Below are 26100 nucleotides of genomic sequence, written 5' to 3' on the forward strand. Positions count from 1 at the left end.
TATAAACTGATCACAATTGCATTTATATATATTAATATTTATTGTGCATGATTCATCAATGCAGAAAAACATGTTCAATCAATTATGTTGTATTATCAAAATGTGATGATATCTCTGCCTTTGAAAAAAAAAAATTATTTCAAGTGATGTCACCCTGGACATGCTGGCAAGTAATGATCCGAAAACAAGTGTTAGTATTGGTATATCCCCTCTAACTTATCATTTATGTCATTCATAAGAAGTAAGTTCATTTTATTTTATTTATTTATTTTATGGTGGCTGTTTCATGACTGTCAAGAACAAAAATAGGATTAAGAAAGTTTCATTTGAACTCATACTTCTCTTCAACAACAGTTTTCGCTTACAATGACTGAAAAACGTTCACTGAACTAACCTCTTATTAAATGTCAGAGTTACATTTAGCACTTCTTCATGTCAAAATGACTGAGATGGCCAATCAAATGAGAGAATGTGGAGGCAGGGCTTTAGCGTTCACTTCCAAACTCGCAAACTTCCCTAAGCACTTCCCCTTGAGAGAATCCCCACTGACACTTTTAACTGCATTCCACTTCATGAAGTGAATGATGGGAGTTTATATGGACAGATTCTCTCCCCCTCCATTTTGACCTAATATTTACACATCAGTTAGCTCCATAGACCACAATACCATAGATCATGTCATCATCGCAGATCCCATTTAATTTATACCAAGCCCAAGTAACCAATAAATAGGAAATTGCAAAACAGCACCAGTAGTGGGCACTCGTGCAATGTAATCAATGATGTACATCCGAGTAAACGAGATGATGGGAAGTTAGCGAGTAAAGGGCATAAAAATTAGCTGTAACGCAGCCAATCGTTTCATTCCAAATAGGAAACTTCACCCTGCAAAGGGCACTTCAGAGTGAAAACATTCATGGCCGCCATATTGCAGGCTAGTTCCAAAGTTAAGTTCTCAAATCTGGATTCCTTATTAATTTAGATATTTGAGTGTTCTGGAAATCCCATACTTTCAATTCTTCGTTCATTAGGGACCAGATATCGCATAGGAAATGCACTCGGCTGATAGTGAAACCACGGACACAAACATGTCATTTCTAAACTTACTCAGATAATGCAGAATGGTTATAATACCTTTAAGTGAGCTGCACACTGCATGTTCATAACAAAACGTGTATTTTAGAGTTACACAGTGTTATGCATGTGACAGTCAGAAATCAGTAACGCATAATAGTGTTCCCCATGGTTCATCCATTGGTGCTGCAGTATGAACACAGATTTGCAGAAATACATTACACATTCATCTACAAGAGAGAACTGTATAATTCTAATGAAACAATTAGAAGCCAATTTAGAAAAGATAATGCTGTTGTGAATCACACTGTACATAGACACTGTAGCCAAATCGGAAACAGCCCAGTGTTCCACATAGGGGACAAACTAATTTAACATTGTCACACTTAACACACATGGTCTTAAATGCATGGCAAAGCACTCAGGTGTTTTAAAGAATAAACGTAACTAGCATATGCGCACATGAGTAGAACAAACAATTATGCAGTGTGCTCTTTGGGCATTTGTTTGTTTAACCTGCATTGAAAAACCACTAAATGATCCTCCTCCGGAAGAGGTCTGTAGGTGTCAAGGCTTTTTTTTTTCTTGGCAGTGAGAATAAAACCCATTTCCTCTTTCCAACTTTCACTCACACAGAGGCTTTCAGTCCTGTAAGCACAATGGTATCAGGTGGAGAATTCCTTTACATCTCTCTTGAAGTGCTCATTGCAGTGGGATGCTGTCTGGGCAATATGTTGGTGATCTGGGCCGTGTGGAGAAGTGGAGCCCTGAACAAACCCACTTTCTGCTTGATCGTGTCTCTGGCAGTGGCTGATTTCCTGGTTGGGGCTGTGGCAATTCCTCTGGCTGTGACTGTGGACCTCCACATCAAAATCCCTTTCCATGCCTGTCTCTTCATCAGTTGTTTTCTCATCGTTCCTCTACAAGCATCAGTGCTCACCCTCCTGGCTATTGCTGTGGACCGATGTCTGCGGGTTTGTATCCCTTTCAGGTGAGTTGGCTTCCAGAGGGCTTTGAAATGACATGAAAATTGGGCTGTAATGCATGGAAAGTTTGTTGAAAGCAAAAGCAAAATTTTTGAGATTCTTTAGTATCTTTAAATTAAAAATCTATTACATAATCAAATAAAGCTCATTGATCGTGTCAGCTCTTGTGCAGATTGGGTGCTTATCATTTATTAATTGTGACCCTGGACCAATGTCTTATGTCACTGGGATATTTTTTAGCAATAGCCATAAAAAAAAAAAAAAAAAACATTGTATGGGTCAAAATGATAGATTTTTCTTTTATGCCAAAAATCATTAAGTAAAGACCATGTTCCATGAAGATATTTTGTAAATTTCCTACTGTAAATATATAAAAACACATTTTTTTTATAACTAATATGCATTGCTAAGAATCCATTTGGACAACTTCAAAGGCGATTTTCTCAGTATTTTTATTATTTTGCACCCTCGGATTCCAAAATTTCTAATAGTTGTATCTCATCCAAATATTGTCCGATCCTAACAAACCATACATCAATGGAAACTGACTGTAAATTCAAATTATCACGACAGATGTGAAGGGGGAGATGAATTTATAAGTGCATCAGGTTTTTCATCTAAAAAGAGTGCACCCTTGTATCCTCGCTCATAGCTCGTCTGGAAGTCTCACTCCTCGTTCCTCGCCTCCTCACAGTGCAATTAGAGAACTGAGATGGGTTAAGCCTAGAAGGGATACAGCTGCAGCTACCGGGCATGTGCACATGCATTATACCTATAATAAAAGTAGATGTTAAGTTTTGTGAAGAAAGCCACTCGCAGGAAGCTTTTTAGCTGTGTTTATGATCAATATGCAGAGCAGTAACTGTAAAATATTAATATTAGGTATGGAAATTACATTTAGATTTTTAATTTTAATTTGCACTACTGTGGACACTTTTGGCATTATTTTAACCACCAACCAACCACACCCCTGCCCCGCCTGCACTGTCCTCTTTTTAGAAAGCTAAAATATGGTCACCCTAGTACAATGATCTCTCAATCAATGCAATTTTGATCAATGCAATTTTGGTTGCTCAGTTCATGACCCCTTTAAGGCATCTTTGAAATGCATCTCAGGAATGCAAGTGCAGCACCTATTTCTTTTCAGAAGGAGATTGTAGTTGTATTTATCTTAATTTGAACAAGCCTCTTGTTCAGCAGGAAAGAATCAGAGCGGTCAGGGGCGTGTACTTGAGATCGACTCTGTGGGAGAGTGAGTGGGACATGGCTCCACTTCACTCACTACTGCACAAACTCAGGTCCTGAATCAGCACAAGATGTTAGCACCCTATTGGGAAACTGCAGGCTTCACTTTTCTTCAGTGGAAGAGAGTGAATGTGTGTCATCTGTCTTTTTTTACAGTATGAGGGGCCGGACAAACCTTAATTAATTCTGGAACTCCCACACACATACATTTCCCTTTCACATGCATATATTTTTGCTTCACACACACACAAATTCTCCTTTCACATGCATATATTCGTACTCTCACACAAATGCATTCTTCATTCACATACATATACAGTATATAAATATATATAGTGGAAACGCAAGACGTATGTGGAAGGAGTATAGTGGAAATGAATAGTATACCGAACTCAACACTCTGGGACCTTTTATAGCACCTGTACATAATTCACATGTGACCCCCCCCCCCCCGCCTTTTCACCACCCGCTATTTGGCGATCACACATATTCTCGCCCACAGACACGTGACACATGATCTTCATCGCCATTAAAACCACACATCACTGAAATATAATCACTTATAGCTTCTTCGCAAGCATAGCAATTTGGCTTGACGTGTTAACCACACAGATCATGCCCATATGCAAGCAGTATAGCTGGGTAGATGTTCCATTTTGCAACCAGGTTGCAAAATGCATCACCTTCATCTTTCCATCTTCTGCCTAGCATAGCGTATAACAACTCTGTATCAAAAAATATCACCTTTAGGGTGTTAATGGATGTTGAGCAAAAACATGCATTCGAAACCCTTATCTTCTTTTAGCTGGAGTCTTAAGTTGCAATGACCCTAAATCATCGGTTAATGTTTGCAACCCTATACTGATCCTATTATATTCAGTCATCTCTTTTATCAGCTTCATTATTAATATATCTTATTCAAAGTTTCTTGTTTCTGCATCGATATTATCACAGTTCTCAATTTGAAGTCCATATGGTGTTGATGTTTCATGTTTCTTCTTTGCTTTTCGGCACTTTTCCACTTTCACTTGTTTTTTGACTCTCCTGCTTTCTACTGCTTGTAGCACTTGAATCATGAGATCACCAAAGTCAACATTTATGTTACCTGCTTCACAATTTCCTATAGATTTTGGCCCAGTCGGAGGTTGATCCGAAAACCACATATCTGCCCCATTACTGGGAAATGCCACAAAACAGAAGGAGTATAGTGGAAATGTAAGAAGTATACTGGAAACGGAAGACGATCAGGGTCACCGGGACAGGTCCTGATCAGTATGGCTGAGGTAGATGAGGTGGCCGCAGAAGTATTTCAGCAAGCTATGTGGGTTTAAAAGAAAAATAAAATAAATATTAACATTGTATAAAAGCTACATTGCCTTGTCCCTTGAGGATGCAGGATTTCTTTTCACTTATAATTTAGGAAGTGAATAAAGTGAGAGGTTGCAAGTTAGGGACAGCGATGTCTTAATATTATTTCCATAACTCAAGATTTTGACTTATTGCGGTTTGTTTATTTTTAGATTTAACTGACATTAATAAATATATAGCTTCACTGTAAAATTGTGAGGAAGAGCTGAGCAAGTCTTGCACATGTATTTCCTGGTCTGAGAGTGACTCCCTGCTTAAACAGGAAGTAATGGATACCAAAAAAAGAGTTACAAATATATGTATGTAAAAGGAGAATGTATGTGTGTGAAAGCAAAAAATGCATGTATAGAGAATATACCCGTATTTTCCGGACTATAAGTCACACTTTTTTTCATAGTTTGGCTGGTCCTGCGACTTATAGTCAGATGCGACTTATTTATTAAAGGGGGGGGTGAAATGCTCGCTTTCACTCAATATCCTGTTAATCTTGAGTACCTTTAGAGTAGTACTGCATCCTTCATAACTCCAAAAAGTCTTTAGTTTTATTATATTCATAAGAGAAAGATAGTCTGTACCGATTTTTCCCGGAAAAACACAAGCTGCTGGAGGCGTGACGTGTGGGCGGAGCTAAAGAATCACGAGCGCCAGTAGGATTTTGCATCGAGAGCGTTTGGAAGCTGTGACATTACCCAGAGCCGTTGAAAAACATATTTAACGGCTCTGACATTGCCTTGAGGAAAAAACCATCATCCAAAATAAACCATGGCTTACAGTCAGATTCAGCCATTTATTTATGATCCAGAATCAGATCCCGAGGCTGAAACTGAACGAGAGCAGCAGCAGCAACGACTCGCTCCGAGCGGGGCTCTAACCCGGGTCTCCGATGGGAGGCGGACGCACTAACAAGGAGGCAGAGATATTTTAAGCAGTTTTACTCACCGCCTGCAGTTCCAACACATGATAGTGACCCTTTTTCGTTGGGATTGCATCATCCTTAAGAAATCCGTCGTCAAACTGGCCCTTGTTTGTAAAACAAGCATCCTCGAAATGCAGGGAACAAACACAAACACTTGCACAACTCCGTTGATGCTCTGTAAAAATAAACTCCATCCACTGGTCCCTTAATGCTGTTTTTTCTTTGGTAATCTGTGCAGGGTTGTCTTGCCCTGGCAACCAAAAACACTCCTCCTTTTTTGACATTTCGCGACGCTCTTGCTCTGATCAGTGAAGTCTGTTGTGCTCTCAGTGCTCTGCTATACGGGAGCGAGCGCTCTTCCCGCAGAAGTGCCCTCAGGACCCATATAAGGAAATTCCGCTCCATCTAACGTCACACAGAGCCATACTCGAAAAAAACTTTCCGAAACTTGTGACAAACCGGAAGGAGTATTTTTGGAACAGAAATACTCCTTCAAACGTACAACTTAATTTTTGAAACTTTGTCCATGTTTAGCATGGGAATCCAACTCTTTAACAGTGTAAAAAACTCAGTATGCATGAAATAGCATTTCACCCCCCCTTTAAAATTAACTTGACATTTACCAAGAGAAATGAACTAAGAGACATGAACCAAGAGAAAACATTACCGTCTACAGCCGCGAGAGGGCGCTCTATGTTGCTCACTGCTCCTGTTGTCTACACTGAAGACATAGAGCGCCCTCTCGCGGCTGTAGATGGTAATGTTTTCTCTCGGTTCTTGGTTCTAAATAAATGCGACTTATAGTCCAGTGCGACTTATATATGTCTTTTCCCTCATCATAACGTATTTTTGGACTGATGGGACTTATACTCAGGTGCGACTTATAGTCTGAAAAATACGGTATGTGTGAGAGAGAGAGTTGAAATGCATGTAGGTGAAAGGAGAATGTAAGTGTGTGAAAGCAAAAATATATTTACTGTGTGTGAAAGGATAATGTAAGTGTGTGAAAGAAAAACATATGTATCGTAGGTGAAAGGATAATGTTTGTGAGAGTGCCAGAATGTATTATGGTATGTACGGACCCTATTATATTATATTATATTATACTGGAGAGGTGACGCATTCAAAAACTTGAAACAACTTTGGAATTAGAATTATCTTAAACTTGGAAAGGGACCGTTTTAGAATTTTGAAAAATGCTTTTAATAAAAAATATGTAAGTAATGTTTTTAAATAGAATATTATTAGAAATAGTCCATCCATCCATCATCTTCCGCTTATCCGGGGCCGGGTCGCGGGGGCAACAGTCTAAGCAGAGACGCCCAGACTTCCCTCTCCCTAGCCACTTCCTCCAGCTCTTCCGGGGGGACCCCGAGGCGTTCCCAGGCCAGCCGGGAGACATAGTCCCTCCAGCGTGTCCTAGGTCTTCCCCGGGGCCTCCTCCCGGTGAGACGTGCCTGGAACACCTCCCTGGGAAGGCGTCCAGGAGGCATCCGAAATAGATGCCCGAGCCACCTCAGCTGGCTCCTCTCGATTGACACCCTATCTCTAAGGGAGCGCCCAGCCACCCGACGGAGAAAGCTCATTTCGGCCGCCTGTATCCGGGATCTTGTCCTTTCATAGGTGAGAGTAGGAACGTAGATTGACCGGTAAATCGAGAGCTTTGCCTTACAGCTCAGCTCCTTCTTCACCACGACAGACCGGTACAGCGACCGCATTACTGCAGAAGCTGCACCGATCCGTCTGTCAATCTCACGTTCCATCCTTCCCTCACTCGTGAACAAGACTCCAAGATACCTGAACTCCTCCACTTGAGGCAGGAACTCTCCACCAACCTGAAGTGGGCAATCCACCCTTTTCCGACTGAGAACCATGGCCTCGGACTTGGAGGTGCTGATTCTCATCCCAGCCGATTCACACTCGGCTGCAAACCGTCCCAATGCACACTGAAGGTCCTGGTCTGAGGATGCCAACACGACAACATCATCCGCAAAAAGCAGCGACGAAATCGTATGGTCCCCAAACCGGACACTCTCCGGCCCTTGGCTGCGCCTAGAAATTCTGTCCATAAAAATTATGAACAGAACCGGTGACAAAGGGCAGCCCTGCCGGAGTCCAACATGCACCGGGAACAGGTCTGACTTACTGCCGGCAATGCGAACCAAGCTCTTGCTCCGGTCGTACAGGGACCGAACAGCCCTAAGTAGGGAGCCGCCGACCCCATACTCCCGGAGCACCCTCCACAGGATGTCGCGAGGAACACGGTCGAATGCCTTCTCCAAGTCCACAAAACACATGTGGACTGGTTGGGCAAACTCCCATGAACCCTCCAGCACCCTGGAAAGGGTATAGAGCTGGTCCAGTGTTCCACGACCGGGACGAAAACCACACTGTTCCTCCTGGATCCGAGGTTCCACTATCGGCCGAATTCTCCTCTCCAGTACCCTGGCATAGACTTTTCCAGGGAGGCTGAGAAGTGTGATCCCCCTATAGTTGGAACACACTCTCCGGTCCCCCTTCTTGAAAAGAGGGACCACCACCCCGGTCTGCCAGTCCAGAGGTACTGTCCCCAACCGCCATGCGATGTTGCAGAGGCGTGCCAGCCAAGACAGCCCCACAACATCCAGAGACTTGAGGTACTCGGGGCGGATCTCGTCCACCCCCGGTGCCTTGCCACCGAGGAGCTTTTTAACTTTCTCGATGACTTCAGCCCGGGTGATGGACGAGTGCCCCTCCGAGTCCCCAGCCACTGCTTCCTCAACGGAACACAAGTCGGTGGGATTGAGAAGATCCTCGAAGTATTCCTTCCACCGCCCGACGATATCCCCAGTTGAGGTCAACAGGTGCCCATCTCTACTGTAAACAGTGTTGGTAGGGCACTGCTTCCCCCTCCTGAGGCGTCGAACAGTTTGCCAGAATCTCTTCGAGGCCAACCGATAGTCCTTCTCCATGGCCTCACCGAACTCCTCCCAGGCCCGAGTTTTTGCCTCCACGACTACCCGGGCTGCAGTCCGCTTGGCCTGCCGGTACCCGTCAGCTGCCTCCGGAGTCCCACAAGCCATCCAGGCCCGATAGGACTCCTTCTTCAGCTTGACAGCATCCCTTACTTCCGGTGTCCACCACCGGGTTCGGGGATTGCCGCCTCGACAGGCACCGGAGACCTTACGGCCACAGCTCCGAGCAGCCGCAGCGACAATGGAGGTGGAGAACATGGTCCACTCGGACTCAATATCTCCAGACTCCCTCGGGATCCGGTCGAAGCTCTGCCGGAGGTGGGAGTTGAAGATCTCTCTGACAGGGGGCTCGGCCAAACGTTCCCAACAGACCCTCACAGTACGTTTGGGTCTGCCGAGTCTGTCCAGCTTCCTCCCCCGCCATCGGATCCAACTCACCACCAGGTGGTGATCAGTTGACAGCTCCGCCCCTCTCTTCACCCGAGTGTCCAAGACATATGACCGAAGGTCTGATGACACGACCACAAAGTCGATCATCGACCTCCGGCCAAGGGTGTCCTGGTGCCACGTGCACTGGTGGACACCCTTATGCTTGAACATGGTGTTCGTTATGGACAAACCGTGGTTAGCACAGAAATCCAATAACAGAACACCGCTCGGATTCAGGTCAGGGGGGCCGTTCCTCCCAATCACGCCCCTCCAGGTGTCACTGTCACTGCCCACGTGAGCGTTGAAGTCCCCCAGTAGAACGACGGAGTCTCCAGTCGGAGCACTTTCCAGCACCCCTCCCAGAGACTCCAAGAAGGCCGGGTAGTCCCGCACTGCCGTTCGGCCCGTAGGCACAAACGACAGTGAGAGACCTATCCCCGACTCGAAGGCGCAGGGAAGCGACCCTCTCGTTCACCGGGGTAAACTCCAACACATGGCGGCTGAGCTGGGGGGCTATTAGCAAACCCACTCCAGCCCTCCGCCTCTCACCATGGGCAACTCCAGAGTGGTAGAGAGTCCAGCCTCTCTCAAGAAGTGTGGTTCCAGAGCCCAAGCTGTGCGTTGAGGTGAGCCCGACTATCTCTAGTCGGTACCTCTCGACCTCCCGCACAAGCTCAGGCTCCTTCCCCGCCAACGAGGTGACATTCCACGTCCCTAAAGCCAGATTCCGTGTCCAGAGATCGGGTCGTCGGGGGTCTCGCCTTCGACTGTCGCCCGATCCTCTATGCACCGGCCCCTTACGCTCCCTCCTGCAGGTGGTGAGCCCACAGGAGGGCGGCCCCACGTCACTCCTTCGGGCTAAGCCCGGCCGGACCCCATGGGGGAAGGCCCGGCCACCAGGCGCTCGCATACGGGCCCCAACCCCGGGCCTGGCTCCAGGGTGGGGCCCCGGCTGCGCCATGCCGGGCGACGTCACGGTCCTTGATTTTAATTCTGCCATAAGGGGTTTTATGAACTGTTCTTAGTCTGGCCCGTCACCAAGGACCTGTTTGCCTTGGGAGACCCTACCAGGAGCATATAGCCCCAGACAACATAGCTCCCAGGATCATTCGGGTACTCAAACCTCTCCACCACGATAAGGTGACAGTTCAAGGAGAGGATTAGAAATAGTTTTTTTAAAAAAAAAAAAAAAAAAAAAAAAAAAAAACTAATTAGAAATAGTTTTTTTAATTATTTATTATGACTATTAATTTGTTATTATAATGTGAAATAGAAGCAATTTCAGAACTTAAATTACATTTACAACGTTTTGCGTGATGTTCATTTTAAAGTGTTCATTTGATGTTTTAATTGTAACGTATTATTTTGTGTATTTGGTGTAACATATGTTGACATGCTTCAATGTTCAAAACACATTATTTTTCAAATACTGTACATTATTGTTGGTACTCCATGCCCAGCCTCTCTCAAGCATGTTTTCTAGTTCCTCTTTCCAATAAGCACAGTCTGCTCTGATCGGTCAACTGACCCAGTGCATTGTGATTGGCTGAACTATTGGCAAGCATTAGTCGGAAATGTAACACCCTTATACACCACAGCTTCATCTTTCAAAATAAATGTAACAGTTAATAATGCCCTTAGTGTTACCATCAGTTCAAGCCCAAAAGGGGAACAGAGTCACATGACAACAACAGTGATGAATCTCGTATGTGTTTGCATTACAAAAGTCACGGTCGGTTAAGACAGCTGACTCCACTGTGTGACCCTGTCTGTCTCTGTCTCACACATACACAAACACAAACACACACACACACACAATGCCCAAAACTCCACATTTGAACAGTCAATAACAAATACTTATACTAATAACAAAACACACTTACAATAGCTGATTCCGAAGCGCCAGATTGTCGTAGCAAAGTCAGAAGTACCTTCTCTCCTAGGTCCATGAAATGGTCTTCCATAAAATGCATTGCTGTTCTGTTGTAAGTAATCTTAAAGATTCCTAGATGCATCTACTTTCAGAAGGCCAAATAAAGTGCTTTTGCTTTCCTAGATACACACACATCTCCCTTACAAGACTGCTTCAACAATGAAATTGCATCATATAACCCCTTTAAGAAATATTGGTAAAAATTGGTTTTGATTGTCTTCTTTGCTCTACAGGTACAAGGCTACAATCACTAAGAAGCGCTCATGGTTCCTCGCCGCTGTGTGCTGGATACTGGCATCTTTTCTGGGGTTCTTACCCATGTTTGGATGGTACAACCATGACACACTGACACGTTACAACTCCACCTCCATAGAATGTCAGTTCCTTGATGTCATTCCCATTACATACCTGATCCACTTCATCTTTGAAGGCTGTTTTCTTCCTCCACTGGCAGTCATGATCGCTTTGTATTGCTACATCTTTTTTAAAATTAGAAGTGTTAGAGCAGGTATGTCTGAAACCAGTACATGTAAAAAAAAGGAGCACCAACTAGCTACCTCTCTGGTTTTAGTCTTGGCTCTTTTTATTGTTTGCTGGCTGCCGTTACACACGATACAATCAATCACATACTATAACCAGAGTATACATGTCCCGTCCATTGCTTTGTACTTTGGCATTCTCCTCTCTCACGCCAACTCGATGGTTAACCCTGTAGTGTATGCATTCAGAATCCCTAAGATAAAGCGGGAGTACAGGAAGATTTGGAGGAGGATGATTTGTCAACAGCAGCAGGCAGATACAAACAGCAGCAGGACTGCTGCTAGTAACACCACCGACAGCCATGATGGACGAGTTCATGTGAAAATCAGTCCACAGGGGGGAGCCACTGACATGACTGACTCCACAGTAAAATAAATAAATCAAATTTGTTTGTAAATGTAATATAAATTATATAAATATAAACATGTAAATACATAATATTTTATACATAAATATTTTTTAAATAAAAAACTGTATATGTGTGTATTTATATAAACAAATGTACACAGTACACACACATATTATATAAACAAAACTTTTATTTTGAATGCGATTAATTGGTTGACAGCACTAATATATATGTTTGTGTGTATATATAGCACTTTTTTCCAGACTAAACCTTTCTAATTTTACTTTGGGTTGCAGTTACACTGTACTGCCAGTAGGGCGCCTCAAAACACCACAGTCAAAGTCTGAGAGTTACTAGTTAACAAAGTCCCTTTCAAGTATACAGTATATTTGTAGTCTTTGGTAGTTAACTGAGTAACTATGAGCTCTGGCTGAATGTGGATAATAGTGCACATGTATATGTAGTTTATTGCACAATAATATGTCTGTACAAAATTACAAATATGAGCCTGCAGTGTTGCAATTTTTTTTCCAAATAATAATAATAAAAAAAGCTTCATTATGAAGTACATATATGAGATTTTATTTGTGACTTTCATGATGTCTAACAATAGTTAATAATGTTCCTCTTAGAATAAGTCACTAAAAGAGTCACCCTTTATTTAAATGTAACATTTACATTTAAACATTAAGCAGTCACTTTTAACCAAAGCGACTTAAAAAAAGAGATAATGTGTTTGTGTGTGTGAGTGTGTGTGTGTATATGTAGATATAAATAGATCAAAGACGATCATTTTATTGTTCCATCAGGATAACCAAAACTGCTTTGCTGATATAATAACACTCTGAAAATGTAAAATAAAAATAAATCATATTAGCAAATAAAATAGCAGTATTGCAGAAAAAAAATTAAGTAACAGTGCAGAATAAACTAAGAATGATAACAACTTTAAAATAAAAACAGTATGATACTTTATATAATAAACATAAGCTTAAAAAAAAACTTTGTATGTAAAATACATAGGAACTAGTGGATTTTCTTTGCTTTTAAATAAAATAAAGGAGTATTGCAATAAACTGATTAAATTTTTTCTTCTTAACCTTTTACTGTTCCTATTGCCAAAGCATAAAAAAGAAAAGACACTTTTTTAACCCACCGTGGTTAAAAACCGAGGTATGAATTGAACCGTGGGCTAACTATTGTTGCATCCTTAATATATAACAATAAAAAAAATCATTAAAAATATATCCATAATCATAGATTCAAAATAAAACACTGGCTATAATAAAATAGTATGAACAAAAGTATGAGCATGTACAGAACTCAACACTTAGTTGTGGCTCTTTTGCCTGAATTACTGCAGCAATGCGGCGTGGCATGGAGTCGATCCGTCTGTGGCACTGCTCAGGTGTTATGAGAGCCCAGGTTGCTCTGATAGAGGCCTTCAGCTCTTCTGCATTGTTGGGTCTGGCATATGGCATCTTCCTCTTCACAATACACCATAGATTTTCTATGGGGTTAAGGTCAGATGAGTTTGCTGGCCAATTAAGAACAGGGATACCATGTTCCTTAAACCAGGTACTGGAAGCTTTGGCACTGTGTGCAGGTGCCAAGTCCTGTTGGAAAATGAAATCTACATCTCCATAAAGTTGGTCAGCAGGAAGCATGAAGTGCTCCAAAACTTCCTGGTATATGGCTGTGTTGACCTTGGACCTCAGAAAACACAGTGGACCAACACCGAGATGACATGGCACCACAAACCATCACTGACTGTGGAAACTTTACACTGGACCTCAAGCAACGTGGATTGTGTGCCTCTCCTCTCTTCCTCCAGGCTCTGGGACCCTGATATCCAAAGAAAATGCAAAATTTACTTTCATCAGAGCACATAACTATGGACCACTCAGCAGCAGTCCAGTCCTTCTTGAAGCTAGACGCTTCTGACGCTGTCTTTTGTTCAACAGTGGCTTGACACAAGGAATGGGACAGCTGAAACCCATGTTTTGCATACGTCTGTTCTTGAAGCACTGACTCCAGCTGCAGTCTACTCTTTGTGAATCTCCCCCACATTTTTGAATGGTTTTTTTTTCACAGTCCTCTCCAGGGTCCCAATATGGACTATCCCAATTGCTTGTACACTTTTTGTTTCCTACCACATCTTTTCCTTCCCTTCGCCTCTCTATTAATGTTATTGGACAAAGAGCTCTGTGAACAGCCAGCCTCTTTTGCAATGACCTTTTGTGTCTTGCCCTCCATGTGCAAGGTGTCAATGGTCATCTTTTGGACAACTGTCAATTCAGCAGTCTTCTCCATGATTGTGTAGCCTACATAACTAGACTGAGAGACCATTTAAAGGCTTTGCAGGTGTTTTGAGTTAATTAACTGATTAGAGTGTGGCACTTCAATATCGAACCTTTTCACAATATTCTAATTTCCTGAGATACTGAATTTGGGATTTTAGTTGTCAGTTGTAAACAATTTGAAATATATCACCCTGTCTGTAATGAATAAATTAGGGCGGTCAAAATAACACGTTAATTTCAATTAATTAATCTGAGAAAAAAATAACGCGTTAAAAATTATGCAGATTAATCCATTCCATATTGACCTTTGAACCTGGAGCCGCTCTAGCCACCATTCGACTGTAAACTGAAGGAGGGAGAAGAAAACACGATGGCGCTGCCTGGATCATTGATTGGAACTTAAAAAACAGCCTGATGGAAGTGTTGATAAAAATAAAGTCGTCTGCAATTTCTGCAGCAAGTAATTTGCATATCACCAGATGGCGTCCACTCTAAAGTACCACATCAAAGCAAAGCATCCAGGAGTTAACTTTAATCCGGAGGTACGACACGTCCCATGATACCAACTCTAGCAGTCAACATCATCTTCAAGATGCCTTGTTTGTACAGTGAAAAAATCTTCTTACTGAAGCACTTTTAAATGTATTTTCCTAACATATTGGGTCATATTGTTGATTGTTATGGCCATTATTTAAAAAATGAAAATAATAATAAAAGAGTTTTTGAACTTTAATGTCGCTATTATTCATTGAGTCATTTGAATTGAAATATTTTATACTTTCACCGGAAAAGTAATGTATGCGATTAATTTAGATTTATTAATCACAGAGTATGTAATTAATTAGATAAAAAAAATTAATCGATTGACAACCCTAGAATAAATATAATATACACGTTTCACTTTTTGAATGGAATTAGTGAAATAAATCAACTTTATGATGATATTCTAATTATATGTCCAGCAGCTGTATTTCAGTATTTCCTTCTTTGTGTCTTCCTGATTTCCTTTTAAATGATTAGTCAAATAATCAACAGTTAGCAGCGTGCTAGCTTGTTCCACCTGCAGGAGTGACTGTGTGGCTGTCACGGTTGGTAGAACCGTTGTCTCTGTTGATCACTATGTGGGTGGTGTTATGTGTGTCTCTCGTCTGCACTGATTGTTTTATGTGGGCGTCTCCGTTAATTGTTCATCAGCTACAGCTGCCACTCATTACCTGCTCCCTATTTATTGCCCTGTCTTTCGTATTGTTGTTTGAAACTCCCTGTGTATGTGCCTGTTTTCTTGTCTCTGTTTCATCACCATGCTGGATCGCCTAACTCCTGGAACCCCATCCACTCACCTCTCCACTGGACCACCCATCTCAGTTCCTGCGTCACGCTCTCCTGGTGACCAATTCCACCTCTACTTCCTGGCCACCTGTGACTTTATCTCTCTCCATTCTGTTATCCTCTTACCATTTTCATATCAATTCATTAAATTACTTACACTTGCTTTTGCTTCCTCGCCCATTCCTTTAATAACAATGGCATGAAGCAGAGGTGAGCCGCACGAGAAAAAAATGCCCGATTTCTCCTTGCACTCTTCACACGCCTGTGGTGTTGCATGCCATTTAGTTGCTCCATTTGAATGCAGATTGTCTGCCTTTATATAACTCTATGTTGTCTGCTAGCAGAGCATAAAAGGGAGGGAAAAGGAAAAAATAACACAATGGCTGCCTTCCTGCCATCTTAAACGAGTGTGCAGTTACAAGTCAAGAACATCAAGATGAAACTGGCTTGTATGCTACTTATTTCAAGAGCTGCAAGAGAACTTTCTGGAATACCTCGAATGTAAAATGAAGTGGTTTTGCATAAGCCAGATTGATGATGTATATCATCCCAAGAAGCAAGGCACAAGCTGATGTGGATGAAGGCAGCTCATTCAGAACTTTAACACCCTTGATGATGACACCTATGTCAGCCGGTGGTTCGTGATGTTCTCCCCCCTCCTTCCGAATAACATATACCGCCATGGTGAGCTGCTCCAGCTCACCCTCGCAATCATCTTGCTGGTTCTCCTATAGTAGTCTACATTATTATTTTTAAATTTTTCATTCATAACTACAACTCTTCTTTCAACTCATAAGGTACTCCTTGAGGATTTCCCCCCAGGAAAACGATGAGGGCCTTCAGGACACACTCTCTTTTCACGTGAATGTTTTCAGTCTGTGATAAAGCAATGGATAACAATTAGCTTTACACCTTAATATATTTAATAATTCTTGGTTAAAGGGACAGAGTAGTTCACCCAAACATTCTAATTTGCTGTTAATTTACAGGCCATCCAAGATGTATGTAGGTGACTTTTTCTTCAGTATAGCAGTTTTTTTTTTTAGGTGAAACCATAGTCCTCTGTGATTTATATAATGCAAGTCAATGGCTTGTCACTTTGAGAGTGAAAAAATTATAATTCTTGCATAGACCGAATCGTTTCGCTTCATAAAACCTCAAATTGTCAGTACCAACAGGTATTAATTTTTTTTTCTTTTTGACTTGCATTAAATAAATCACAAATGACCATAGTTTCAGCTAAAAAAAACAAAACACCTTTACTGTTCTACTGAAGAAAAAAAGTCAACTACATCTTGTATGGTAAATTAACAGACTTTGTTTAATTTATGAGTTAACTTTCACTTTTAAATTGTCCATTTTGATTGGGTGGTGATGACAATTTCAAACAAGCATTTAATAATTAAATGTTACTGTTAAACATACTGTGACTAAAATAAGATTGTGTAGTTGATATTAATGTAAAAAACACAGATGTACCTGATCCACAATGTGTAAAATTGCAGCAGTCTTCTCAGGGGTCTTCTCTAACTGTGCAAAGAACGTGTCTTCCAGTGGAACAGCCATAAGCCTATGGAACTCCGCATTGATCTGAAAAAAAGTCAACAACAGTCAAACTGCACATGCAAAACTGTATCAACTCAAATAATGTATTTAGCCAGTAAAACTAGAGACTAGAACTGATTGAGACGCACCCAATGACTTTCATATTGCTGAGCGAAAAAAATTTATCGATCAATAAATCAGAGCTAATGTTTTCAAAGACAAATAAAAGAACAGACAAACATTACATTAAAAGCATACTCAATACTTTACTGCAGGAAATCAAATTCAAGCATTTTATCCCGCTCCCCGAGCACTTCCTGCACAACGCATTTCCAGTATCTCGCGCGCACAGACGGTTAACGTTAACTTAAGGAGGCATCAATTAAAAAAATTTAAAAACACACACTCCGATGATCCAAACTAAACACATTTTTATAAAACAAACGAGTAAATGCAACATGTATAAAGTTACATAGAACATGTTCAGTAATGCTATATCGCAAACGTACGTTCAAAAATTCGGTTAATTACGATTTCGTTAGTATTCATCTTCACAAACAACACCAATAAACTCATAAACAACTAAAACACGCGTCCAAAAGTAGAATTTTCGAGTATATTAATTAAAATAAACTTACAACGTACATTTTTCATCCGAGTCCGGGGAGAAAAAATGGCGGTCGTCAGTTGAGAAGTTGAAATCGGGCTCGTGCGCCATGACGTCAGAAAAAAAAAGTCTGACGCTGACATCTTTTTAAAGGGAAATTATACTTTGGGTGAAAGTGAGATATTCGAGTGTCTGTGAATTTCTATGCGCTCAAGTTGAATAAGTGTACAGTAATCAGTTATGATTAGTAAACCAGAAATACAAATTAAATAGAATCAAATAGTTCTAGTAATCCAACTTAGACCCATGTTCACTTTTTAGTAAAGTCTACTAAAGGAGGTAGAGCTTTCTCACATTTGGCTCCCAAACTCTGGAATAGCCTTCCTGATAATGTTCGGGGTTCAGACACACACTCTCTGTTTAAATCTAGTTTAAAAACGCATCTCTTTCGCCAAGCATTCGAATAATGTATCTCTTAAATTGTGAGTGTAGTTACATCTGATCAAATGTCTATTTTTATTCATTAGCTTGGGTTAAACTAATTTTACTTTGTTGGATCAGCAGCTATGCTAATGATGTCTCTATTTTGTTTCTATGTTTTGCCACGGGATTTACATACGCTTTACACAAGCTCCATTCTGGATCCAAAACGTATATTGTATTATAGTGTTGCCATATGGCAACGCACCTATTTTTCCATAGTGGTACAGAGTTGCCACATGGCAACCTTGATATTTTCTTAATTTACAGTAAACTATGTTAGACAAAACTGATTTATGAATTAAAATATCTAATTTACTTACCAAAGATGTTGCAAAAAAATCCCCCTTGAGAAAAGATGTTTAGAAATAAGGTTAATAGAGCAATTTCTGGACCATGGGAAAAGGAGTTTTGGGAGGACATTCAGTTGCCATGTGACTTAAAAACCGCACATCATTGGCTACCTTAAGGCCTACCCTTTTAATTCCCATAATGTCATATATCATAGTTTTTTTTAGAATAACAAGGAAATGAGTATAAATAAATTGTTGCCATATGGCAACTCCATACCATAGAGGGTTAATGAGCATCCTCCGGAAGAGCTCTAAAGGTGTGAAGGCTTTTATTTTCTTGGTAGTCAGAAAATAGCCTATTTCCTCTCTGCCTGTTATAGCAACTGTCAATCTAGTACTCACACAGTGGCTTCCAGTCCTGCAACCACAATGATCTCTGGTGGAGAATTCCTTTACATCTCTCTTGAAGTGCTCATTGCAGTGGGATGCTGTCTGGGCAATATGTTGGTGATCTGGGCCGTGTGGAGAAGTGGAGCCCTGAACAAACCCACTTTCTGCTTGATCGTGTCTCTGGCAGTGGCTGATTTCCTGGTTGGGGCTGTGGCAATTCCTCTGGCTGTGACTGTGGACCTCCACATCAAAATCCCTTTCCATGCCTGTTTCTTCATCAGTTGTTTTCTCATCGTGCCTCTACAAGCCTCAGTGCTCACCCTCCTGGTTATTGCTGTGGACCGATGTCTAAGGGTTTGTATCCCTTTTAGGTGAGTTGGCTTCCAGAGGGCTTTGAAATTACATAAGCATGGAATTTAATGCATGCAAAGTTTGTTGAAAGCAAAAGCGAAATATTTAAGATTCTGTACGACCTTTAGATAAAAAAATCAAATACATAATCAAATAAAGCTCATTGATCATGTCAGCTCTTGTGCAGATTGGGTGCTTGTCATTTCTTATTTCTGCATCGTCATTTCTTTTCCTCGTGCCTTAGCTCCAAACACCTTATAAGGGTATAAGGGAAGAATGCATTAAAAGAAAATGAGAACAGTGGAATCAAATGAATAATTATTTGTACATTGGAATATTCTTGACCACTAAAGCATCATTTCATCATGTCATCAGCTGCGCTAAAGAAATCTGCCCTTATTGTTTTCAAGTTTTGTTATTTAAGACATTTATAAGCTGCAGCTACTGGGCATGCGCACATCAATATAGCATAATTTTTATGTCCTTCAAGATAGCTGAGTTCGATCGGTTTCTGGGTCACAGGCTCGAGGACGGAGGAGCGAGAAAATGAGAAAGCATCAATCAGAGTATTGAGAAGCCCCCCAAGTCTGCATTCCAGTCCACTTTTTTATGATGAACTAAAAGTAAAAAAAAAAAAGTTTAAATATATTGTATATAAAGGCAGATATTATTATTTAAATTAAATTATTTTATCAATATTATTAATTATTAATTAATAACCACATTATAAGTTAATAATATAATAGGTTGATAATATTAAGAAGACATTGTGCAATAAAGAAATACTCCAAATAAAGTTAAATTGTAGTTTTTTTATCACTAAGTAACATATCAATAAATATGTGTCAGGACAGATACTGTAACTCGAGATTCAATTGCAAGTGAATAATCCCTTTATTCATGAAAAAAAATCTCAAAGAGAATAAACAACTGGCCAGGAAAGTGTATGTGCAGCTGGTCCTTGGCAGCACAGGGACTACAATGGGCAGATCTCTGAACGCAATCCAACGAGGAACATTCTGATAGATAAACATCCACTCCGAACCGAAGCAGGAACTCCAAGACAAACTAAACATCCACTCCGAACCGAGTGACTGGAACCCAGGAGATGAAAAGCAGAACTGCAAGGAACACTGTAAGCAAACAGAACAATCTGACAACTGAACGAACAAAAACAGAGACATGATATAGCAGTTCTGACGAGCTGCAGCTGATCGTTAATCAGCGCTCATGAGTTGCCCAGGTGTTCCCGTGGGCTGTTACCTGTCAATTTAAATCATCGATAAGAGAGTGATCCAATATGTCTCTCGCAGGAACCCAATTTCTGTCCTCCAGACCGTAACCCTCCCAGTCCACCAAGTATTGAAATATGTGTCCCCTTCGCCTCGAGGGACCAGGGTCTCAAAGGGACTGACAGCAGCTGCAGGAACCCACTGGGGGTCGATTGTAAGTCTTACTAACCGTGCAAACCAAGCAGGCCAAAACAAAACCACGAATGTCTCGAGCCATAGAAGACCACCAGAGTCGTCGCTTAACCAGATAACCGGTATGATTGACCCCTGGATGACTAGCAATCCTGGAACAATGACCGCAATGGATGACATTGGACCACAAGTTCTCAGGCACAGATTAACAGCTCGGTGGACAACCGCATGGAGGCGTTACCCCTTGTAAGGCACTACGAACCTTTGACTCAATCTCCCAGACAAATGCAGAGATGACCAGTCTCTCTGGTACGATGGAACCGGGGAACACGGACGCTACGAACAATCAAAAATAGAAACAAAGCATTGGGCTTGGTGTTTTTAGAGCCTGGGTGGTAAGAGATGGAAAAATCAGCCTGCCTAGATAGCTGATCTAATGTCTAATGTATGGGTTTTTGTGATCATTCCAGACAATGAAAGGTACCCCCGACCCCTCTAACCAATTTTTCAAACTCAGCCACTGTTCCAAGGCCAACTTAACGGCCAACAGTTCTCTGTTACCAGTATCGTAGTTGTGTTCAGTGGGAGTCAGATGATGGGAAAAATATGTGCAAGGGTGCACCTTACTGTCTGCAGAAGAATGCTGGGAGAGAACCGCTCCAGCTCCCACCTCTGATGCGTCGACCTCCACCACGAATTGACGTGAGGAACCAGGGGTCACAAGAAAGAGAACTGAAAACAAAGCAGCTTTTTAGGTTGGAAAATGCAGCTTCAGATGCACTAGACCACCTGAATGTCACCCTGGTGGAGGTCAAGGCAGTCAGAGGTGTGGCCAGCTGGCTGTAATTGTGAATAAATGTCATCCAGGTAAACATATATGAACTGATCAACCATGTCTCTCAGCACGTCACTGATGTGTGCTTGGAAGACTGCGGGAGCATTAGACAGCCCAAACGGCATGACCAAATATTCAAAGTGCCCCCTAGGGGTATTAAAAGTGGTCTTCCATTCATCCCCCACCCTGATACAAGCAAAATGATAAGCGTTGCAGAGGTCCAACTTCATAAAAATGGAAGATCCCTGCAACTGCTCGAAAGCTGAAGACATCAGCGGCAAAGGATACGTATTCTTTGCTGTGATGTTATTCAGCCCCTGATAGTCAATGCAAGGTTGCAGGGAACCATCCTTCTTCCCCACAAAGAAAAACCCTGCACCCGCAGGAGATGAGGAAGGGTGGATGATCTTGACTGCCAAAGAATCAGAAATATACTTCTTCATGGCCTCCCTTCCCGGAACGGAAAGCGAGTATAGTCTGCCCTTAGGCGGAGATGTACCTGGAAATAAGTCTATGGCACAGTCATAGGGATTATGTGGAGGAAGAGAGGCAGCTTGAGACTTACTGAACACTTCAGGTTCAGGTACTCCTTGGGCACATTATACAGGTCCATGGATTTCTCCTGAAACACAGAACACAACACAGAAGAACAGGCAGACACCAAACAAGACGCATGACAAAAACTGCTCAAAGCACAAATAGTGTTCTGTTGCCAGTCTATGTGGGGATTGTGAAGTGACAATCAGGGATGACCCAACACCAGCGGAGCAAGCGGGGAATTGATCAACACTAGTCTAATATCTAAAGTGATAAGTTTGATGGCTACTGTGACTGACGGCATAACCTGAGGTAGACGGAGATAGGCTGAGGTAGCGACACCACCGGAATGAGTAACTGAGCCACCAGTGATGTGTCAATGAAACTGTCCTCAGCTCCTGTGTCCACTAAAGCCTGGCAGGTATGTAAAGCGTTGGCACACTGTAGTCTGACCAGAAGGAGAGTAGCTGTAGAGGATTTCTTGAAGGAAACTCCACCTGTCAATAACCTCACAGGCTCTAGCTTTTACCGGACAGCTTGTAACAAAATTCCCACTCGCTCCACAGTGTAAACATAAACCGTTGATCCATCGACGATCCCTCTCCACTCTGGTCAGTTGGGATCTGGATCTGTTCAAAATCTGAAATGGGACTGACTGTGTCACAGGTGAACTTGCACATCTTTGTTGATCATGACGTTGCAGATGGCTGTCCACTCTTATCGCCAACTTGATCAGTCCATTCAGAGTTGTGGGTAAATCCAACCCGACGATCTCCTGTTGGCCATGGTCAGCCAACCCATGCAGGAAGTTGTCTCACTGTGCCTCCTCGTTCCATTTCGTCTCTGCCGCTGGGGTGCGGAAATCAATGGAATAGTAAGTATCTGAACGATTACCCTGTTGCAGATCCGTCAGTTTCCAAGCCGCCTCACATCCCGAAATGGATCGATCAAACACTCTCTTTAAGCCTTCTGTGAAGGACTGGAACGAGGCACAGCATGGTGATTGGCTTTCCCACACCGCTGTTCCCCAGAGCACAGCGCGTCCTGAAAGCAGCGTGATCATCAATGACACTCTGGACTGCTCCGTAGGAAAAGACGTGGGATGAAGAGTGAAAAACAACGAGCACTTAGTTATAAAACCGAGGCAGGAACTCAACTCAACAGAAACAGACAAACTAAACATCCACTCCGAACCGAGTGACTGGAACCCAGGAGATGAAAAGCAGAACTGCTAGGAACACTGTAAGCAAACAGAACAATCCGACAACTGAACGAACAAAAACAGAGACATGATAAAGCAGCATTGACGAGCCACAGCTGCAACTGATCACTAATCAGCACTCGTAAATATTGTCATTAATCACTTACTACATGTTGTTCCAAACCCTTAAAAGCTTTGTTCATTTTCAAAACACATTTCAAGATATTTAGGATGAAATCTGGGAGGCTTGTGACTGTCCCATAGACTGCCAAGTAAAGTACACTGTACTCCAGAAGAGTATGAAAGACATCATCAGAATATTACATCTGCCATCAGTGGTTCAACTGTAACATTATGAACTTTTTGTACCCGAATAAAACAAAGATAATGACTTAATTCCACAATTCATCTCCTCTGTGTCTCTTCGCATCACTGTAGCACTCCTTCATTGAATCCGCCGGCCACACCGTTTCAAGCCCGCCATGTGTCATGCAGATGTGGATATATTTGTGCCAGCTTAGCTATTCGACACTCCAGTGTATTCAGGAAATGCTGTTCTAAGAACGTCAAAAAAGGTGGAGTTCCAGAACACACCCACCGATTGCGTAACCGCCATGGACTAATGGAAGCTCAAAGGTGTTTAGGAGCCAAAACAAACTCCCCCAGAAAGTTTGCTTTGGTGAGCTGTTTCAAACTGCCAAAAATAACTTCTCGTTTTATCTCGTTGTGCAGTCACAACGTACTGGATAGCTGGCCAATCAGAGCATACCTCACTTTTCAGAACGATAAGCTTTGTAAAAATCAACACGTTTCAGAAAGTCAGGGCATAGGGGAGAAACAATAATATACAGTATGTGGAAAATAATAACCCCTTTAAAGTTTTTAAAAATGTGTTATTAAATTTTTGATTTACACAATATTTTTTTCCCATCCGTGACCATTGTTTGCTACCGTATCTTCCGGACTATAAGTCGCACTTTTTTTCATGGTTTGGGTGGTCCTGCGACTTATAGTCAGGTGCGACTTATTTAGCAAAATTAATTTGACATGAACCAAGAGAAATGAACCAAGAGAAAACATTTCTGTCTACAGCCGCGAGAGGGCGCTCTATGCTGCTCAGTGCTCCTCTGAAAACGGCCTCTCACGGCTGTAGACGGTTTGTTTTCTCTTGGTTCTTGGTTCTAAATAAATGTGACTTATAGTCCAGTGCAACACATATATTTTTCTTCGTCATGACATATTTTTGGACTGATGCGACTTATACGTAGGTGTGACTTATAGTCCGGAAAATATGGTATTCTGATAATATTAAATAAAAAATTTTGTGCAAAATATTTTTACTTGCGTTTTAAATTTTGGTTTCACACTTGCAATTTTTTTTTATCTGTGACTGCAATACAATTGGCAGGGATTTGATCCCATAGCAGCTGTTGTTGTTGTTTACTAAATATTTTTGTTCAATAAATAATATTTATATAAATAACTGCCTTCAATATAAGCTGTTTTGAGCTGGAGTCTGGGGATGAGCAAGAACAGTTGATTTGAGTGGAAAACATGGAGATCCATATTTTTGTTTGTTGTAAGAAGAAATTTTTTTATGATTCTCTGTTATGTTTAGATCAAATAATCAAATAAATGATTAAATAAAGCAGTTTTATCATGTCAACACCTTTGTGCAGATTGTCTTGCTTTGAAGCAAAATACTTTTTATACAGTTTCTTTGCTTGTAATGAAAAATATTGAAATTGTTTTTAAATAGTATATTATTAGTATAATATATTTATAAAAACATGTATAATTATTTATAATAATATAAAATAGAAAGATTTTTTGGGCCCACTTTAAATAAAATATAACTACAATGTAAAAACTTACAGTATGTACAAAATAAGTGTGATGTACCAATTGAGTATTTCAAATGTAAGTACATAGTAGTTAAGGCCACTTAATATAAAGTGAGACCACATTTTCAGATCCTAATGCAAAATTACTTGCAACATTCAGCACATAGTTCATAAAAAAAATATTTTTTTTTATGCTTTTCTTTGCTCTACAGGTACAAGGCTACAGTCACTAAGAAGCGCTCATGGTTCCTCGCCGCTGTGTGCTGGATCCTTGCATCTTTTCTGGGCTTCTTACCCATGTTTGGATGGTACAACCATGACACACTGACACGTTACAACTCCACCTCCATAGAATGTCAGTTCCTTGATGTCATTCCCATTACATACCTGATCCACTTCATCTTTGAAGGCTGTTTTCTTCCTCCACTGGCAGTCATGATCGCTTTGTATTGCTACATCTTTTTTAAAATTAGAAGTGTTAGAGCAGGTGTGTCAGCTGAAACCAGTACATGTAAAAAAAAGGAGCACAAACTAGCTACCTCTCTGGTTTTAGTCTTGGCTCTTTTTATTGTTTGCTGGCTGCCGTTACACACAATACAATCAATCACATACTATAACCAGAGTATACATGTCCCGTCCATTGCTTTGTACTTTGCCATTCTCCTCTCTCACACCAACTCGATGGTTAACCCTGTAGTGTATGCATTCAGAATCCCTAAGATAAAGCGGGAGTACAGGAAGATTTGGAGGAGGATGATTTGTCAACAGCAGCAGGACTCCTCCTAGTAACACCACCGAAAGCCATGATGCTCGTGTTCCTGTGAAAATCAGTCCACAGGGGGGAGCCAGTGACATGACTGACTCCATAGTAAAATAAATACAGACTAAAGAAATGTATATGTATATATAGCACTTTTTTCCAGACTAAACCTTTCTAATCTAACTTTGAGTTGAGTTCTGCAAGTAGGGCGCCTTAAAACACCTCAGTCAAAGTCTGAGTTATTAGTTAACAAAGTCCCTTTCAAGTATACAGTATATTTATAGTCTTTGGTAGTTAAAGCTGCAGTCGGTAACTATTGACGCTCTAGCGGTTAATAAACAGAACTGCTTGCGTCTTGCGGAAGAACATTGTAGCCGGATCTACTTCTCTCTGTTTACGTCTATGAA

The 26100-nt window shown here is 41.4% G+C and overlaps 1 protein-coding gene across 2 annotated transcripts; it reads left to right on the forward strand.

Moving 5' to 3' along the window:
• Positions 1 to 1136: 1136 nt before the first annotated feature.
• On the forward strand, positions 1137 to 26054 carry LOC113104330 (adenosine receptor A1-like). Of its 2 annotated transcripts, none has more exons than XM_026266077.1 (2): positions 1137 to 2065; positions 25146 to 26054. In XM_026266077.1, the coding sequence occupies exons 1-2, from the start codon at positions 1611 to 1613 to the stop codon at positions 25717 to 25719; spliced, it is 1029 nt and encodes a 342-aa protein (XP_026121862.1). In that variant the 5' UTR covers positions 1137 to 1610; the 3' UTR covers positions 25720 to 26054. The 2 variants fall into 2 exon arrangements, with proteins under 2 accessions (XP_026121862.1, XP_026121861.1); XM_026266076.1 differs by lacking the exon at positions 25146 to 26054 and adding an exon at positions 11139 to 11835 and having other exon boundaries at positions 1145 to 2065.
• The last annotated feature ends 46 nt before the right edge of the window (positions 26055 to 26100 follow it).

Source organism: Carassius auratus, chromosome 6 (genome assembly GCF_003368295.1).
Source record: "Carassius auratus strain Wakin chromosome 6, ASM336829v1, whole genome shotgun sequence".
NCBI lineage: Eukaryota > Metazoa > Chordata > Actinopteri > Cypriniformes > Cyprinidae > Carassius > Carassius auratus.